Source organism: Oxyura jamaicensis, chromosome 27 (genome assembly GCF_011077185.1).
Source record: "Oxyura jamaicensis isolate SHBP4307 breed ruddy duck chromosome 27, BPBGC_Ojam_1.0, whole genome shotgun sequence".
In the NCBI taxonomy this organism is placed as follows: domain Eukaryota; kingdom Metazoa; phylum Chordata; class Aves; order Anseriformes; family Anatidae; genus Oxyura; species Oxyura jamaicensis.
Genome location: NC_048919.1, coordinates 243386 through 264156, shown reverse-complemented (window position 1 = coordinate 264156; position 20771 = coordinate 243386). Strand labels below are relative to the sequence as shown.

Sequence of the window (20771 nt, the reverse complement as noted above, 5' to 3'; positions counted from 1 at the left end):
GATGTGGAGCAGGATAACCACTAACACTAGGCCTCCAAGGGTGAAGCTTTCCCACCTCCATAGGCACCTGCCCAATGGCTGCACCACTTGTGCATTATCCCCTATAGGGATAATGCACATAAGTCTGTGGGGCCTGATGGGATTCATACTAGGGTACTGAAAGAGCTGGCTGGTGTTGTTGCAAGATCTCTCAGTTATTTTTCAACAGTCTTGGGAATCTGGAGAGGTCCCAGTCAACTGGAAGCTGCTAAATGTGGTTCCAATTTTCAAGAAGGATAAGAAAGAAGACCCTGGAAATTACAGGCCTGTCAGTTTCACTTCAGTGCCTGGTAAAAATATGGAGAAAATTATTCTGGGAGTTATTGAAAGACACTTACAAGACAACAGTCATTAGTCACAGCCAACATGAGTTCACAAGGGGCAAGTCCTTCTTAACAAACTGACTTTGCTTTTACAACAAGGATACCCATTTAGTTGGCCATGAGAAGCCAATAGATGTTTTGTTTGTTTGTTTGTTAGTTTGTTTGGTTGGTTGGTTGGTTGGTTTTTTGAATTTGGGTAAGGCTTTTGGTTCTGTCTCTCAAAGTTTCCTTCTGGACAAAATGTCCATGCATACAGCTGGACAAGTACATAATACAATGAGTGAACAATTGGCTGCTGGGTCGAGCTTAAAGGGATAGAGTAAATTGAGTTACATTGGGCTGGTGGCTGGTCACTAGTGGGGTTCCCCAGGGCTCTATTTTGGGGTCAGTTCTCTTCAGTGTTATAAATTACCTGAAGGCAAGACTTGAATGTATACTAAATAAGTTTGCAGGTGACACTAAATTAGGAGGAGCTGTTGACTCCCTCAAGAGCAGAGGGGCCTTGCACAGAAATTTTGACATACTACAGGGCTGGGCAGTCACCAGCCATATGGAGTTTAACAAGAGAAAGGGCTGCATCATGGATTCTGGTGTGGGGCAGCCCTGGGTATATGTACAGACTATGAGATGAGAGGCTAGAGAGCAGCCCTGTGAAAAGGAATATGGATGTTGTGGTCAACAACAAGTTGAACATGAGTCAACAGTTCTATATGCACTTCAAGGGTTCAGCATATTTGATCAGGTCATAAACAGCCCCCTCCAAGATGTAGCTGACCCTAGGTCTTCTTGTTGGGTGATCCTAAATATGATTAATGTCACATCTTGCAAACTTGGAACAAAACTGGCATATCAATAGAACCACCTTCAGCAGTCACATGTGGGAAACTACAGCATAGGTTACAGAATATTACAGAGCAAATCTTCTTGGAATCCCTGTCCAGACACATCACAGACGAGAATATGATTGGGAACATCCCGCATGGATCTACCATAAGCAAACTGTGCCTTACCAATCTGACAGCTCTGTGATGAGGTGACTGGCTCTGTGGTGAGGGAAGAGCAGTGAATAATATATACTGAAGCTTTATTAAGCCCTTTGAGATTATCTCCCATAGCATCTCTATTGCAAAAATGGTGAAATATGGACTAGGGAGATAGACTGTAAGGTGGCTGTGCCACTGGCTTCAAAGGCTAGTGGCTCAAAGTCTAACTGGCTGCTGGCTATGATATACTGGAGGGCAGGGCTAGTCTTTGAAAGAATATTCTAAACAGGCTGAGAAATGTGCTGAGGGGAACCTTATGGGGCTCAGAGAAAGCAGATGCAAAGCCCTGCTTCCAGGGTGGGATGGCCCCATGCAACAAGACAGGTTGGGTGTTGATTCACTATAATGCAGCTTTTCAGAAAAGGACAGGTGTATCCCAGTGGGCAGTAAGTAGAGCAGGAGTCAACAGTGTGTCCCCCCTTGAAAAGGTCACTCACATCCTGGGCCTGCATTATCAAGAAAGCAACTAGGAAGTCAAAGGATGTGATTATTTGCCTCTACTTAGCACTTGTGAGTGTTATCTGGAGACAATTTTGGTCTCCCTAGAACAAGAAAGATATAGACATATAGGTGGAAGTCCAGTGGAGGCCACCATGATGGTCAGGGGGCTGCTTTGTGTAGCACCTCCAGGTAAGAGAACTGCAGATGATTCTTTTAATCTAAATTATTCTATGATATGATTAGTCATTGAGCACTCCAAAAGGCTGATATGCTTGCTCACTCAGAGTGTGTCTTAGTGACAGACACTTGTCTCTAAACTGTAGATATCTAAATGTTAGTTGTCAAAACTGCAGCTGGTTGTGCTAGTTCCTCCTCTGGTCAATAAAGAACAGGCACCTGTGGGAGGGTGCTTTTCATTGCTCACCAAAAACGGTACCTGTGACTGGATGATAACTCACCTTCATTGATGCCTAATTGATCAATCTAGACTGAATAGATGTCTGGCTTAGGGAATTTAGGGAACTTCCCCATTAGGAACATCTCCATATAAGCTAGCCACTCAGGCTCCCTTTGTAACAAAATTAGAAAATTATGTGCTTTTAGAACATGATGCACTGACCTGTTTTACCTGTTTGCTTCTGGATGAGGTTCTCTGGACCACAGTCTAGACATGTAGTCTAGACACAGGGCTATAAATTGTGCCTACACACCTGTCTTATATGGCTTTTACTGACTTTTGATTTCCACAAATGCTGTATAAGGGTGCAAGCAAAAACCACGAAGGGTGGTTTTTAAAAGGTAAGTAGGAAAAGCCAATATGCTGTTTAAAAAGCTGCAGAGATGTTCCTCACACAAGCTAGCACAGGAACACATACCTTACCCATAGCAGTGCCCTACAAAACCAGAACCCTGCCCACTGTTTACAGAAAAATTCAGAAAAGCTGTTTTGGAATCCTTGAATGTCATGTACTTCTGTTCATTTCTAATTGCTCAGGGTGGGTTTAACTATAACAGAAATACGTGAATGCTCAATGCTCAGTGAACAGAGTCACCCATGCATGGGTTATGTACCATTACCTGTATCACCACAGTTCCTCTATCTGCATGCACAAATGCTTTGCAGGTAAGTTATTTAGGTAAGTGAAGTGACAGTTGAGCTTCTGTGAAATAAAAGACTTTTCTATTAAGATGAGAGCAGATTCAGAGGGTGAGGCACAGAATGAATGGAGTTAAAGGAGTCCAGCAGGTGAACACTTAGCTCTGCCTTACAATTCTAGACATTGTGTGGGTAGGTAAGAAGAATAAGGAGCATTTAAATTATCTCCTCATTACTCTGTGTGGAACAATGAAACAACTGTGCAGCTGATGGAGGAGCAAAGATGTTTCAGGGCCACTATGCTGATTAATGGACTGGAGCACCTTACACATGAGGACATTCTGTGAGAGCTGGGACTGTGTAGCCAGGGTAGAGAAGGCCCTGGGGGGTTCTTGCCAATGTATAAATACCTCATGGGAGAGAGAAGATACAGCTGGGCTTCTCTGAGTGTATCTAGTAACAGGACAAGAGGCAATGAGAGCAAATTGAAGCACATGAAATTCTGTCTGAACAGAAGAAAACTCTTTTACTGCATGGGTGGTTGAACAATGGGACAGGTTACTCAGAGAGATCATGGAGTGTCCCTCCTTGGGACACATTCCTCGTGTCAGCTGGACACAATCCTGGGCAACCTGCTCTATTTGACCCTGCTTTGAGCAGGAGGGTTAGGCTATCTTGTCTCCAGAGGTCACTTACAACCTGAGCTGTTCTGTGATTTTGTGACTATATATTTAGTCCAGCAGCAACACACCATGGATTTAATGCTGATGGATCGAAAACATTGTCATGGGCTTCTGGGACAAAACTGACCGAAACAGTCCTGGGATTTATTACATTGTGAGGGGAGGATGGAGAGACATATGGCAGGGGAAGACAGGACAAGAAACAGGATGTACCAAGTGGTTTGAATGCCATTGCCACAATGGCAATGACTCTTGCAAACACTCCCACTCATTTGCCTGTTTGAATTTTCTTAGATTGCTGGAAGCAGGAACTGGCATCTGTTCTGTTTGTCCAGAGCCAATATAACCCAACCTGCTAAGGCATTCCTTCTCACCCTCCTCTCCATCTCTCATTTCTCCTCTTTTCTCCTTGTGTCCTCCTCAGTCTGGCACTGTCAACACTGTCAAGGCAAAATTGCGAAGTTACAAAATTATGTAAGGCTGAACCAAAATTGAAATAAATTATGATTTTTTAACACCTGTCCTAGAAATCCTCTTGTTTCCAGTTGGGGTGTTATCACCTGACATCACCTGTTGAAAATCCAACCCTAAAATCCATTCTCTTTTTAATGGGAGAGCCGCTCATTCCACAGATGTCTTCCCTTTGCACACAATTCACTCAGTCACACTCAGTCCTCCTACTCCTGGAGTTGCCTCCTTTCCTTTGATCTGTTACTCATTGCAGTCCTCTTGCCTCCTACTGTTGCCTTAACTATCCCTCCTCTTCTCACGTCACCTGCACCTTTGCTTTCCTGTTTCCAACCATCCCGTTCCCTCCTTCTCTGCCTCCAAGCCCTATTCAAGGCACTGAAATTTTTTTTTTTTTTTTTTTTTTCTTTTTCTTTTTAACCTGCCTCCTGGTCTTCATGCAGCTCTTTTTTGTCACCTGAGCCATGTCATCTCCAGAAGTCAGATGATGTACTTTATCCTCAGCTGTCCTGCCCATGTCCTTGAGGGAACAGCTTGGTCCAATGTCCTTTTCTACTGCCAACCCTCTTTACAGTCTCCCAGGTTGTCTTTACTCGCTTGAAGCCAGTCTCCTTCTACATGATCCTGACCTCCACATCTCTCTTCCTTGGTGCTTCTACACTAACACACTGCTGACCACTCTTTGTTCTTGTGGTCCTTTTTCCTTCTTATCGGGGGACTGCAGCTTTCTCCTGAGGTTTTGTAATGCTTTCTGAGCTGGTCAAGTCGGAGCCCTGGCAAAGGCCAATTTGAGTCCAGTTGGTGGGACACTCAGCTTTCCTCTGCTGCTTGATCATGGGGTGAGTGAGCAAACAGCAGTAAGTGCAGTTATCTGCCAAAAGCTTGTGCAACTTCTAGATGTATTTCCTCAACAGACCCAAATCAGCCTACATGCACATTTGCAAATGTTTTTCATATTACCCCACTTACCAGGCTTTGGTCATGGTGCCAGCACTGCTGACTGGCCCTGGAAACACCTTCTTTACTGCAGTGTGGGAGCAAGGCAGTCCCTGGTTCAGAGACAGGAGAAGGAGGGTTTGCAGAGGGTCATTTCAGTAGCATTGGTGGCCACAGAGCTTGATGGTGACATGAATGATTGCTATGGAATTGGGGGCAGGACCTGAGAGCTCCTCAGCCCAGTATAGGCACAATGTCCAGCTGAAATGTCAGGGTCTCAAGTAGCCTTGTGGAGAAGTCCTCTCCCAGCCTGGACAGAGAAGGGGACTCTGGCAAACCACCACCTAAATCAACTCGTGGGGTTGCCCAGCCAAGGTACAGGGAGCAGGGTCAGACCTGAGCCCTGTGCTTGTGCCAAGCCCAGTTCCCTCTAATGTCAAAGGCTTTTTACTGGAGGAGTCCCCACAACAAAGTGCTTCATAACAGAGCAAGCAGATCCTTCCAGATTACTATCATTTCCTCTTGTCTGAGCATGGCGTTAAGCAAATGAATCTGCTGTTGCATCCCTCGCATTATCTCTCTGCCTACTGGTGTGTGGATTAGTGTTGCTGCAGCAACAGCACTTTTGTAAGATGAGCCCATTTTGGGAGAGCTGCTCCAGTTTGGGTGACTCAGGGCTCTGTCATGGGCTTGAAAGTGATTTGGCATCTGCCTCCACTCCTTTGTCTTGGCATCTCACAAGGTTCAGCTCTGACTTATTTGCCAGCAAACGCTAGAAGGATTGGAGGAGGGGGGTAGGGCCTGGGAGCTAGAATCTGCTTCTCTTCCTAACGAATACAGCCTGAATAAAGTTGCTGACAAGGATGTGTGTCCAGGAACTGGGATCCTTTATGTTCCGTGTATCAGATATAAATGTTATGTTCAGTAATGCCTGGTCAAAGCAATGTCACTCTCAGTTTAGAAAACACAATCAAGTGATTCGCCATGGGAGAGAATGTATTCTGCAGGGGCTGTGATAATATTATTCACTCTGTAATTTACATAAATGCATATAATTTGCATATGCAAATCTTGGCTTCCAGGCTGTGCCTGCAATAAACACAGCAAGATTTTCAGCACTGTAGAATGTTTTCTCCAAAGACTGAGATGCTGAAATTCATCTGGAGATCTATTCACTCCAAACTGCCAGGGCTGTGGCTCTGCATATGGACTGCCTGTGATCAAGATCACCTCATTTGTTGGTGCTGCTGCTGCCTCTCCAACACTCACTCTGCCAGTTCTGCCTGCAAAGCATTTGCAGCAACGGGAGAAACCACGACTCAAATTTGCCTTCCCTTCTGCCTCTTCTCCCAGAATGGTGCCATTGGAAGGCTGCATTTCCTACCAGGGAAGAGGAGGTGGTGGGAGAGTCATTCCCAAAGGGAGTCTCACAGAAATCAAGGGAAGGAAAAGAGACTTTTCAATCTAGGCCAGCAGGGATGCTGGCTATCCCCTGTTGGTCAGCCAATCCCTCTCTGCATGCCTCCAATTGGGGTGTTGCTTTGGAGAGGCCTTGGCAGCGATTAACTTAATTAGGTGGTTAGTACCAACTCTCTGGAAATCACCTGCTGTGAGGTACCGATGTCAGCATCAGAAAGCATTTGCCCAATGATCAGATACTACAAGAACATCCCATTTAACACTGTGGATGGGAATCACCATATCCACACAACTGTCCCACAGTTAGGGGTGTGATCTAAGCTGTAGGCTTGGGCTACTTCTTTTTGGAGAGTCCTTCACTGAGCCCTGAGACAGGGATTGAAGTTAACAGGGGTGATTGTACTCTTATGAATGGCCTGAGGTTACTCCAAGAAGGATATGCCCTGACCTACGAGGAGACAGCAAGTGCTGTGGGCTCATCCAGTGCAGTACACTTGGGACTAAGGCACCTAACTCTGTCACTTCTGGATGAACCCAATCGTAAAGTGTTTTATGGAAAAGCCCAGCTGAATCTTTTGGAAGCCAGATCTATCATTAGTCCTTGTGGTTTGTTGTTGTGATAAATGAAACCTCAGCCACTCTCCTCCCACAGAGAAGACAGCAACACTCAGAGAAGAGGGGTGCTGTGCTCTAGAAAGTTGCCCTAATATTGCGGAATATATTGAACCAGTTAACACACTGGGTCTGCTTCAAAGTTCAAGCTACCAGTATCCTGTTTCCTTAGCAAGTTGTCTTTGCTATGTAGGGCAACACCATGAGAAACAAGGCAGGTATGAAAGATACCTTTGCCCAGGTATCTGAAGGTTCCAGCAGTCCTGTTTTTTTCTGGATTCAGGAAATCCTGGGATTTCCTGAGCTGAAGCTAATTTCTGGACTATCATGTTTAAGGCCTACCAGTAATGTGATTCTTAGTAATTTTCTCTAAGTCATTTCTTACCCCATAATATATGTAGCCCTCACAGCACTTCCTGTGTACAAGTTCCACAATCTAACTACACACTCCTCCCTGAAGATTTAAACCCAAGGGCTAATAATCTCTTTAGCAAACTTTGGTTCTTATATCCTGAGATATAACCTTCTTTTCCTAGGCACACAACTGTCATCATTCAAGATCTGCAAGGCCTGTATTGTATTCACTCATAATTGTCTTCCCCCAAGCTAAGAATCCAAGGTAAATATTGTCTCCTCATCTGAAGCAATTCAACCCTTTTGCTTGCTTGTTGCTGTTGGCTTATCTCTGTGATTTTCTCATTTCATAAACCATTTTTGGAAAATGCAACGACCAGACTGCAAACAGACTGCAGGATGCAATAATGGACTGAAATAACGACATGCTGATACTTTCTGTTCTGAGAAAAAATCCAGCAACAGCTCATAACAGACTTACTATCAATTGACAAACATGTTCATAGAAAGCTGAGCAAGGAACTGAGCAGCAAGGTGCAAAGCTTGTAGATGGTTTACAACTCTACACATCAATTATTGAGCACTGAACTAGCAATTGCAGAGAACTGTTCATTACATAATTGCATAATAATGGGCATGATTTCCAAGATGGTTGTAATAGAAAGTTTAACCTATATCTGTGTTGTGCAGATTAGGGGTCCTTATCCCAGTTTTCATTACTTCACAGTCATTGACAATTAATCTGGTATTTTATCATCCACTGAGTGTCATCCATCCCTGTGTTATGTGGTCACCTTTATGTTGGACCATCCTGAGTAATGTGTTACACTTGCAAACTTCGTCACATCACTGTTTACACCTTGCAATCATTTTATGGTCAGGAAACCAATGTGAAAGAATCAATCTGAAAAACAATATCTGTTCTTAAAGGTCTGATTCTTGCTGAGAAACTTCACCCAGAAATTTCTTCTTTTTAATCACTGGGGACCTGACATTCTTTCTGGCCATATAAGGTGTATTGTGCTTAACTGAGTTCAAAATACCCTGGGAAACTTGGTGGAATATAGGAACTTCCTATTTTGTTATACAGTGCATAATGTCAGAAATGGGTTGTTGACTTATTACTGAGAATCCTGAAGCCTGATATTACTTAAGAAATGGCTGAATGCATGCAGTAAGAGAGAAGCATAATTAGAACACAGGTAGGGTTGGATGCCAAAGACACAAAATCTGGAGGCCATAAGACAACAGATGCTGTACTGATCGTTGTTAAGAATGTGTCCATAAGTCTTTGACCCAGAACATGTGGGTTAGACTAAATACAAGTAATTATTGCAGTGCAGGTAAGTGCATTAGTACTAGTGGTATGGTGGAAGACACCACCCTGGCAATGCCATGTCCACCTTGGTTCTGGAAACAACTGTGTTTAAAGGCAGCAAAGTTAAATGGACCAATGTAATTTCTGAACATCTGGGAGGACTTGTTTGTGTCCTCCAGATATGAAGGGTTGATTTTCAAGAACAAGAACCGGACCTTCTAGTGTGTAGATTATAGCACTATCATCAACGTCTCTTGTCTAGCTATTCCTACTTTACCTTGTAGTTCCTTAGTACAAGATGTCATGTATCTGATTAAAGGTTGAATAACGGCTGGAACCAAGTTATGAGATGACCATTCATAAACACACAGTAAAACATGGCCCCAGCAGACATTGGGCAAGGCTCTTTCAGTTTTTTTTTGGTAGAACTTAAGTCATCAAAATTATGATCCTGAACTTGTACCATTGCTGTCTTAGTTTGAGGCAAAGGCTCCTTTTTTGTAAGGTTTTATATCAGCTCTCAGACTCTGTCATCTTTTTCATTTAACCAACCAGAAGCAACAGGCCATATCCCACAAAAGCCACAAAGGAAATATTAATTTCTGAGGATCTTATATTTAGGAGATTTATAGGAAAAAAATGATCAAACTGATATGAAAAGTGAAGACATACAGGTGACCATAACTTAGTATGTTACATAATGACGTCACAAATATAAATCAGATGTATTTGATTAAAACCTACTAGAGGTGATCTGGTTGTTACCAAAGACAATGAGGTCACAGCACACACAATAAAATAATCAGTTGGATTTCAAAGATACAGTTTGAAATCTTTTGCTACAAAGATAACAAAAGAAACAACCAAACTATTGAAAGCATCAATAAGCAAGGGAAACACTCATTAGGAAATCAAGAGAAAAACAGAGGTCAGTGTTAAGGGAATTGCATTAAGTGTTAAGGCATGGGATATCTGAACTATTGGCTGAAGTCTGGACTGGAGGCTGAAACAATATCTCCTACAATAATGTAAATATTTGTGTGAGGTTTGCAGGTAGGTTGGGACCCAGCTGCATTGTACATGCAGATGATGGGAGTCATCTAATGAACTTGCAGACATTTCAGCTGAGACCATTGTCCTGGTCTGCCACCATAGTCCAAGGAGGAAAACAAACTCTCATCTCATTTTAGGCCTCTGCAATTCAAAAACATGATATAAACATGCCCTTGTCAGTAAGGCAGCTAAGAGGAAGCTACCTTTGCTGCAGGTGTCTCCAGCAGGATGAGAGGGGTAAGGAGTGAGGAGTTCAGTGGCACCCTGGAGTTGTGAAATGCCCCCTGTGGCAGTTTTCAAGGATCACTGCAAATTTGTTAACTATTATTCTTCACAATTGCTAGAAAGTAACTGCAAGAAAATCAGATGTTTACAAGACATAGAAATGGGATCAGAACAACAAAAAAAATCAATAATTTATCAGCTAACACTAACCCCTTCTGTTTTAAACTTGAAGAATCTATTTGTTGAAAAGGAAGAGGAAGATCTCTGGTGTCTGAGCCAAAGCGATGCTACAGTGGCTCAGGAAAAGTATTTCTCTTTCAAAAATAAAAGGTCCAAGTACTGGGAAAGATGCCAGTTAAACTTGATTACATTTGTAAGATTAATTAAAACCAGAAAGGTTCAGAGAACTGTGAAAAAAGACAAATCAGCAAACCAGGAAACCTATCTTTAGAAAGGGAATTAGGAAGAGTTTCTCCCCTTTTCTATAGAAAATTTGCTTAGCAAATCATAGTTCTTTCATGTTTTCAGAGATGGCAAAGCAACTGCACTAACAGTCCTGGAGATGAACGCTTTTGTTACAGGGTAAATATTCTCTTTTTAAGTGTAGCTGAAGCCCTTTCAGCCAAGGATGGCTCACAATTTTTTCTTTGGTGACAGTGGAGATAGATATGCATTATTATTATTATTAATAACATTTATTTTATCAACAAAAAAGGTGTAAACTCATGTGCAGTCAGAGCATGTGTAGTGTTAAAGAGGCACATTAATCATAGCAAAATTTTTCTTAGCCCTTGCCCCATGTTTGGTACTGAGATGTGATTTTCACCATGTTGCTCTCTGGATGTAGCCTTTAGCCTGAAAATTCCAGGAAACAACCTTAAATAATATAGCCTAATACCCCCATATCAGAAGCATTTCATTATGTTCAGTATTACTCTAATATTAACCTCCAAATTTGAATAATATTAAACAACTTCCATTTGTAGATACAAAATGAATCTTAGATCATCAAAAAATTAAATTGCATCTGCCAGCAAGAGGCTAAAATTATTTTTTGAGTAATTTAAGGGACATAAGCTATAACTGTGAGTATATGTGATATGTAAATTAAACATACAGCCAATTTCCTGACAAATACTTCCCATTTCAGATCCTTTAGGAAAATCACAGATCCACTGAGTGATACTGGGAACTGATAATGAATGAGATTATGGACATGTGCAGCAGCTGATATACATCAGGTTTGTCACATCCCAGCAACAGCCAGTGGAGAATAGGCATTTAGATTGCATAAATTTGAGTGTCTCTCTCCATAGACAGAGAACAGCAAGATGATTTAATCTTTTCCAAGATCAGATCTAAAGTAGGTTAATTTGAAGTCTACTTTATAGAGAGGCAGCATCTTTCCAACAGCAGCAAATTGTGCCTTGATGATTTGCATAGAGCAGGATCCTAGCTTTGTGGAAGATAAATCCCATTGCACTTTTGCCGTAGATAAATATTTTCACAAGTGACTTATAACTATTCAGAGCTATGCCACATTGGGCACATTTTCCATTACAAGCTCCATTTAGGTCATTGCCTTTAGGAAACTGAGAGTAAGAGTGTGATTATAGAATGAATGCCAGGCTACAAGATTCTTATTTCCCAAGTTTGACTGTATGTGCTGAGACATGATGGTATTGCTATGGACACAAATAAAATCATCTCAGAATGCATCTTCAAAAGCCTTCAGTATGAGTTTCATAATGTAAAAATGATAGCAGCAATATGAAAGTGTTTCTTGGATGCACAAGAAAAGGCCTTGACTATCATCAAACACTTTGCTGCCTGGCTGAACTCTGAACACCTAATTCTTTCTATTTTAATTCTCAGAAGTGTGCACTGACACCCTGTCAGATACAAAAACCAGCCAAACACTTGAAGACAGCAATGTGTACGAAGACAGCAACTACCAGCTGCCAGCATCCTACCAGACTAGCTTGGGATGCTTCATGAAGGCCTAGCAAAAATTTCAAAACATCCTCAAGTTGAGTCAAATTGCTATAAACTCTACCTTGGTTGGGCAAATCAGATCTACAGTGCTAAGAGAGTTAGCAGCTGAACACAAATACCACTGCAAACCCAACGGACCGGAATTTATCTATATTAAGGATCCGCTGATTAAGGCAGCTTCATTCTCACGATGCAAAAGGAGTACTGCACTCCTGTTCACATTGAGATTTCTGCTGGCAAATCGACTAACAACTTCTGCCTAAACATTAGATGAGGTGCATTTCTAGGTGATTGGCCTGTCTGCTGGTGATCTCTAGAAACTGAGATATATAGCACTCATCGGATGAAAACGTTTTTCAGTTGAATAAATTTTCCAGTTGAATACGTAACAGAGATAATGGAAAGTGTTGTGCATTATTTCTACTTATTTTCATGACACAGGGCAGTTCTTCATTCTTTAATATTTTATATTTAAGGTTTTCTTTGAAGTTCCTGGTAAGTTACTGCTTGGATCTTCTCCCGCCTTTTCCTACAAAATCCAAACAGTGGTTTAAGTTAAATTGTTTGACTTGGCAGTGGAAGGGCCCAATGAGCATCACTGAGACCCTATCACCATTGTCAAATGGGAGATGGCTTTCTACCTGCTGGTTAGTGTCCCTGCTATGTGGGTAGTGTTCAATGGACCTACATGACAGCAGTGGAAATCAAGCACCCTCAGAGCAATACCTAAATTATGAAAGTGTAATGTAAAAGTCAAAAGCGATTGAGTGACCTTAGGGTCAAATCCTTTGAGGGCTCTGTGTATTGTGCCTGCAGGAAGAAAGGAAGGGCTGAAGGTATTCTTGCATCTCTCCTGGTCTCACAGAGCCAGTAAAGCAGTGACTGCAGTGCAGCAGCTTGAGATCTATAGGCCCAAAATCAAAGTAGTGAGAAAACATTAGCTAAAGACCTGTAATGACTCATACCTGGGCACAGAAGATGTGTAGTGCATAGTGGGGGTGGCATGAGTGGCCATCAGGTTTCTCCTTGACACAGGTGTTGGGCTGTATGTTGCCATTGAAAGCCTTGAGCTGTAACATGGCTGAGAGTTTGCTTAATTGTGTTCAGGATCCCAATGAAACCCTTCCCACCCACCACCATGAGATGTACAGTTGGGACTCCATATTACAAAAACCGTCTAACACTGTATCTTTTGTAGCACTGTTCTTACCCCTGGCAAAGGGTGTATCACTGACTGAGAAATGATGGTTGGAAGAATCCCTGGAGGTCTCTATTCATAGAATCATATAATCATAGATTGGTATGGATTGGAAGGGACCTTATATATCATCTAATTCCAACCCCTGCCATGGGCAGGAACACCTTTCACTAGACCAGGTTTCTCAAAGCCCCATCCAATGTGGCCTTAAACACTTCCAGGGATGGGACATTCACAAATTCTCTGGGCAACCTGTTCCAGTGTCTCACCGCCCTTATAGTAAATAATTTCTTTGTTACATCTAATCTAAACCTACTCCCTTTTAGTTTAAAGCACCTGCTTTTAGTCCAAGCATCTGCTCAGACCAGGACCCTCCCCAGCACCAGCCAAGAGTGGTGGGGGCTTCCTGCAGCCAGGTCGTGCAAATGTCCAAGGATGAAGCCTCCTCACCTCCATGGTCAGCTGGCCCAGGGCTGTGCCACCCTTCCAAGCAAGGAGGGTCTCCTTATGCCCAGCAATTGTCCCTTGCTATATTATTTGGAACTAGGGGGAAAAGACTGTCTCCATCATGTTTGTAACAGCCCTTCAAGAAACCATAGGCTGCTACTGAACAGCCCTCAGTATCATCTTGGCCATAGTAAATGAGCCCAGATCCCACCATCTTCCCTGGTGAGCAATGCCCTAGATCCTCATCATCCTGGAAGCATCCACTGATCAATCTTTAGTTTCTCTACTTGCCTCTTGAACTGGGCGGCCAATTCTCTACACAGTGTTACCGGTGCAGGCCCCTCAGGTGCCAGGCAGAGGCTAATGGCTCCCCTCCATCTGCTGGCCACACTCTTCCTCCCAACATAGTTCATCACACAGTTCATTTTGCTTGGGATAAGCTCAAACTGTGAATTCACATTCCCCCTGGTGACTGCTGGTCCTTTTCAGCACTGCTCTTACTCATTTGGTTCCCTGCCTGCATGCATACAACTGAGTCGGAGAGGTGTGACGTCTACCTGACCACATCAAGGTGAGTGTCCCATCAAAGTGAGAGCTGAGAAGGCAAGACAAGAATGTAGAATGGCTGCCATGTGAATTTGCAGCCTGGTGACCTACAGCACCCCACAGGCAGCCCTGAGCTACCAATACCAAGGAGCCAGAATTCACCCCTGAATTTCCAGCGCTTTTGCAGATGTTCTCTTAGACAGATGCTTAACTTTGTCATGTACTGCTTTTAATGAACGATCCAAATGAAAAGTAATCAGCTTGCAATTAAACTGCTTCTTAAATGTTATTTGTGACCGTTTAAATTTACTTCTAAATTTAGTTACAAGAATGATAAGAGATCCTTGGCTTAGGGGCAGAGACACTCTTTTAAGTCAATATACGTGAGTCAGAGCATTCAGAGCATTTCTCCATGTGTTGGAGCCATCTGGCTCCAAGCTTGTGTTGGCCCTGCAGCACAGAGTGGATCCCTGGGGCTGGGACACTCCAAGTGAATGGCTAGTTTTCAAGAGAATGAGACTTCCTGATGTTTAGGGAAATGCCTACCTTTCTTATTGCTCCTTACTATTGTGTTCTAGTAGCATTTTGAAGCTGTTACTGTACTCAGGACTCCAGTGCACTGCACTCTATAATATAGGTGAGACAGAAAACTGACAAGAGATGCTGACCATGATAAAACTCTGCAAAGACTTGGAATGTGTTGAAGTTCACAAGGCTGTATATCCTCAGAATCTCTCCTCTGGCAACATTTGGGGTTGCCCAAGTGTGCTGGCAATACAGCACAGCTGGTAAGCCTGAATTTCTGCTTAAGTGTTTGGACAAAACTCAGATATATTGTCTGATTTTTGGGTCGTCCTGTGCAGACCCAGGAGTTGGACTAGTTGGACTTGATGGTCCTTGCAGATACCTTCGAACACAGGATATTCTATGATTCTATGATTCTATGACCCGGGAAAGCTCTCTCTATGTATCATGGACTAACCATGCTGTTTGTTTGGGTGGTGATATGGATACCTCTGGGTCATGTCTGTTTGAAAAAAAAAAATGCTGAGGAAAACCTTTAAAACCATAAGATTTTTGTCACTCATGTCCACTTAGTTATTTACAGCTGTTTTCATGAGCAGCCACGCATCACCCCAGCATCTATTACCTCTGGCCTTACTGCAGTCCTGGGGTAGCTTCACCTACAGCTCTGGCAGTCAAGACTTGACACACCTAGGGGAAGCAGTCTGCAGTGTTACCCACCAGCTGCCTGCCTCTCCCTGCTGGGGAGTGATAACACAGCAGAAGGTGGCACATGGTTATGCCTCAACTCTTCCAGTTCTGAGCTTTGTGTGCCAGTGCAAGCTACTGGTGAAGGGACTTTGGCTTCAGGTGCCAGAACAGGAGTGGGTGCAGCTCTGCTGGGCTTGCAGGATAAGTTCGGTCAGCTCTGTCACTGACACTTTCCATTATTACCTTAGTCATTTTCCCCCAGAACTGGATGCATTTTAAGCCATGGGAAGATTATATGTGGGGGTCTTCTATTTCCTTTGTAGTGCTGCAGCAGCAAAATTTCCTGACGCAAATCCACTCTTGTAGTGGATTCTGCAGTGCAATTTTAAGTATTCCTTTTGAACAAAGCTTTAAGGGCTGCATGCATATAACCCACAGGCTACAGGATATAAATATTTGAACCTTCAGAGACTGTCAAGACAGTGAAGTCTCCCATTCATTCCACAAAGGTAAGACACTGAAAGCTAAAGAAGACAAGCTACATGTCACCTCAAACTGCATCTACATGCAAATGCTTTTCACATGTGTTTTTCCTAATGAGTAGCTGTTGTGGGACTGGTGAGAACATGATTTTAAGTTTCTGTCTGCCTCTTTCTAAGGGCCCAAGGCCACTGGGATCCTTAGAGAGCTGCCAAAGCCTCCAGACTCTCTTGGAAACATGTCTAAGGGATGGAAATAAAATTTAATAACATATCATGGATGAAGTGATTCTGCCAATTGCCAAATCATCTACTATGAGGCCAAAAAATACTGGATGCGAATATGTAGGTATATGTAGGTGAGAGCCACAATTATGGGCAGTGACCTATTGATTCTGAGTCCTCAGGAGCCCTGAGAGGACTGCGGCTGATTTCTTTACGTCCTGTTTTCACCACTGGCTCAAAATCTGGCTCCTTTCCCCAGGCTGGTCACATGCCAAATGTTTTGAGAATTCTTGCCCCATTCAAAGGTGAATGATGCTGATGGAAGAGGAGAGCATTTGGTGATTTTTTATCTCAGTTCATGGGTGGAGTTGTCTCCCTGATTGTCTTCTTCAGCCCCTGCACACATATTAGCATTCTGACAGCACTTTCTAGCTGTTTCTTGGGCCTCAATACCTCTGTCAGACTGCACTGACACAGCTCCGGGCAGGGGACATATTTTCCCCTTCATCTAAAATGCCCTTTTCAGGGCATTACCAGAAAGCTCTTGGTAGAGCTGTCATTCTGTCCATATGCTTCATTGACAAGTCTGTCATACCTTGATCCCCCTTATCTCACACACATGCTGTTATCCCTGCTGTTAGCAGAGCATTTGGGATTAAAAAACTGACTGCAGGTGTGATTGGTGTCACCATCATCCCTTCAAATGGTGCCTAAGAGGTCTGTTGGCATGACCCAAGGCTGCTGGCTGTGGAGCTCATGTGCCAGCCCTGTCCTCGCTGCTCACTTTCTTCCATCTGTGCCATCTCTGCATGGCCAGGAAGAACAGCAGTTCTGGCTCTCCTCGGCCTCACCACATCTCTCCATCTTTTCCTTCTTTGTCTCCCTTTTAGCTGCAGTAACCCACACAGCATAAGCATTGGACACATATCTGAGGAAGGTTTTACTGGCTTCAGTTCCTCATGTTAGCATTCTCAAAGGTAGCACATAGACAACATTTTCCCATCTGTGCCCCATTTGTTCATTTTCACAGCTGTACTAGGGTGAAGGCATGTGAAAAGTTGGCCCTATGGCAAAATAGCAGCCCCTGCTCTCTGAAAACTACTTCTACAGTCTGTGCTACCTCTGGATCTTGCTCAGGCATAGTCTGGAATAATTCTAGTTGTTAAGGGACAGGATGATGTCAGGGAATTGCTAGCGACTGAACACCGTGGGCTGTGAACCCCAGGCCCTGTCCCTGTTGGCTTTACAGCCCAGCAGCTCCAACATCCAGCTGGCACCAGCAGGCCTGGGCACTGCAGACCTGTGTATGCACCACAAAGTCATTTCATTCACATAACATCTTTTCAGACTTCACCCACATGCTCCCCATACCAAGTCTCTCTGCCTGGCATGTATTTTTCACCAGGGGCAGGGGCAGGATCCGCTCTCCAACATGATAGTGTGTGAGCTGAAAGGTTGCTGTTGAACTGTGCACTCTCTAGATAATACGACCAGAGGGGACGGATCCTTTCCTGAGCACTCAGTGAAAATAAAACTCCCTACAAATCCTCTGCAGGTTCATCTTTTTGCTTTTACCCCTTCTACCACACTGTCACTGCTCTCCTGCTTGCCTGCATCATCTGACTGCACTGTGGAACAGTGGGATTATTACAGCCAGCCCTGTGCCCATTTAGGAGGTGCCACGACCCTGTTCTTATTGCACTTCTTCTTTAGCATGTTCAGACACTTCCTCCTCATGACAGGATTTTTTTTTTTTTTTTTTTTTTTTTCCCCCATTTATGCCCCAAAGCAGAAATTATCCATTTTCATTCTGCTGCAGAGATATTTTCCATACAGGAGAAATATACCCAGAAAGGTTGCCTCAGCTTGACTGGGCACTGTCAGCAGTTTTAGGGTCCTGCAAGCAGCACAGCATTCCCGAACATCTCGGATTAAGCAGAGATGGATTTATACAAGGATAAGAAAGCACTAACGATGTCCTGTCCAGCCTGGCTTGGACAGCTGTGGGAGCCCAGTGCAGGGGACTGGGCTGATCCATGCTCCATCTTTGCTTCCCTCCCTATGTCTTGGGGCATGTTGATTCATCCTTCAAAGGTTGCTCTATGCCTGCCTAAAGATCAGTGGATTGGGAAGACAACCTGAAAAGCATGTGTTTTTTAAGACTATATATCATATTATGCTAGAGCACACAGTACATAAAACTCATCTCCGCAGGGCAGATATTTAAACCCTTGGTGGGACCGAAGGAGACTTTTAATTTTGCATGCTGTAAGAAGCATTGTCTCTGCCTGAGCAATCAGGAAACCATGGCCCCCAGTATTTCTCTCCTGCTCCTTCAGCCTTCAAGAAACCTTGAAAACCCTTTGCCATTTCTGATAGCCTCTCCCTTGCCTTTCAGCCCTATGCAGGGCATCTCATCACACCATTTTACTGCAGTGAAAATGCTTCGGCACTTTGGATATTGCCATAATTGCCCCAGATATGCCAGATGCTGATTTATTGAACAAAATACTGTGGGTAGCTTGTTTGACTCCTGCCTTTCACATGAACACTGCTTGCCATGCCCTCAGGATTTCCATCCACAACCAGCAATCTTACATGTCCTCTGTATTGTTCATTTTGGGTGAACTTCAGGGGTTTGGGGGAAGGCACATGGTGCAAACACCTGTCTGCAGTGTCTTCTGAAAACAGGGAAAGCCATTTTGGTGATGGGGACATTTTCACTTCACAGGGAAAATCAGACCTTTTTGTCAAGATTTGGGTTCCTCTCTGTGAGAGTCAAATTCCTCTCAATTCAGGTGTTAAATCCTAATTTATATCTGAGCCTGAGGCAGGTCAGGAACCAGTAAAACCTTGGAGGGCTGATGCCAGTGCCAGGAAACGTTGCCCCATGCAGTTTCCAGTGGCAGGTTGTTGCCTTTAGATCCAGCCACGCAATTTTGACCCATGCTACAACCCACCGTGCACCCCCACTCAGACATGCTGGTCCCCAGATTAAGGAGAAAAGAGATACCAGGAATCAAAATGATGTGGTCTTTATTTCAGTAGTCTCCCCTGCCCCAGGCTTAGGCCTTGAAGTTAAGCAGCCCCGCTCAGGGCGAGGAAATCATTTAATTCTTTGGGAAAACATGCTGTGATTTAGCCATTTCATGAACCTGCATAGCTTTTAAACGCTTCCTGAGCGAAGACTTCTCATTGTATGCTTAGTCTTTCTCTTCTGGAACTGCACATTTTCATTCTCAAAGTCCACAGTAATAAGCAGATTATTTTAAAAATCAGCTTTCCATTCACATTTCTAAATATTCTCAGACATGGCAGTCCATTTACAAGTTCACTCCCGCCTACTTCTTGCCATCTCCATGTTGGCACTGAAAGGATCTAATTCAGTATTAAAAAAAAAAAGACTTTTCTGGAAAGGTGAAAATAACCGAAGAATCTCAGTAGCGCCAATTCCAACATCTCCCTCTTTGCCTTACGGATCTTTAGGCTTAAAGCCCCTACCTGGCACACACAAAACTTAATGAGATATATTCCAATGAGAAATCCTACATGATAAAGACAGAAATTATCTGAAATACTCTGTTATGCAACTTGCTGTCTGCTGTGTTTAAATGACCTCAAATGTTGTATTCCCTATTTTTTTCGTTTTAAACTGCTCCCAATTACCTTTTGTTAATATATTTATTTATATTGTTATATTTATTTTTAAAATAAGTAACTCAGATTATTTAACAGCCACATTATAAGATATAACCAATTCTTTTATTATTGTTATTTTTATTGTTAGTGGAAGAAAATAAGCGACATTTCCATAATAAGAAAGAACAAAACCCATCTTTGAGGAATTTTGCTAATGAATATTTTCTCAGGTGCCATTTGTGTTCTCAGCTTATTTGCTGGACTAAATTCACATAACAGAATACAACAAAAGAAGAGAAAGAAGTCCAAAAACTGCAGCAGCCGAAAAGAAAATAGATTTTTCTTTTCTTTTTTCTTTTTTTTTTTTTTTTAAAGCATTGATCACAGTTTAATGGAAAAGAAGAAAATACCTGCTAAACAGTCATGCAACAGACAAAATTTATATTGCACAAGAAAATAAAAACACATCCCTTAACATCTAAAACAAATGCCTATTTCTACAGTGACGAAAATGGAGAAATTAAGAGTGGTGGGGAAGACTCCATTTGAGCAAAAGGAAACGTAGACATTAACCTTTAAAAATAATCCCCAAACTTTTCATTAATTACCAGTCAAATCTGAAGAAATTATGCTTAGAATCAAACATGCAATCATGGCCAGCTCAGCAGTGCTAAGGTTGAAAAGGAAGGAACACGCATACACACAAATCCCATAGCTAATAATTAATTAATTCATTAATCAATCATAGAAAGAGGGAAGGGGGGAAGAAATCTTACCACCAAATTGGGTAACCGGCTAAGACCTTTGTGCCACTGAAGAGAAAAGATAAAATTAATCCAAGCAGGTGGTAATCCATTAGTCCAGGCTGGTGCAAGGGGAAAATCTCAGCGAAGTTTTCAGAAAAACATTAAGTGTGAAAATGAAGAACAGCCCCCCTTCCAGGAAAAAAAAAAAAAAAAGGAAAGAAAAAGAAAAAAAGAAAAAAAAGAGTTAAACAAAGTCCCTTGAAGTGCGGAT

General features: G+C 42.9%; 1 protein-coding gene across 1 annotated transcript in view; it reads right to left on the bottom strand.

Moving 5' to 3' along the window:
- The window catches only part of WNT3 (Wnt family member 3), a 50807-nt gene extending 30045 nt beyond the window's left edge, over nt 1-20762 (bottom strand). Inside the window, exon 1 of the mRNA XM_035347928.1 lies at nt 20531-20762. Within this exon, the coding sequence (XP_035203819.1) occupies nt 20531-20610 (80 nt within the window). The 5' untranslated portion in view covers nt 20611-20762. The remainder of the gene's footprint in view (nt 1-20530) is intronic.
- Between the last annotated feature and the right edge of the window lie 9 nt (nt 20763-20771).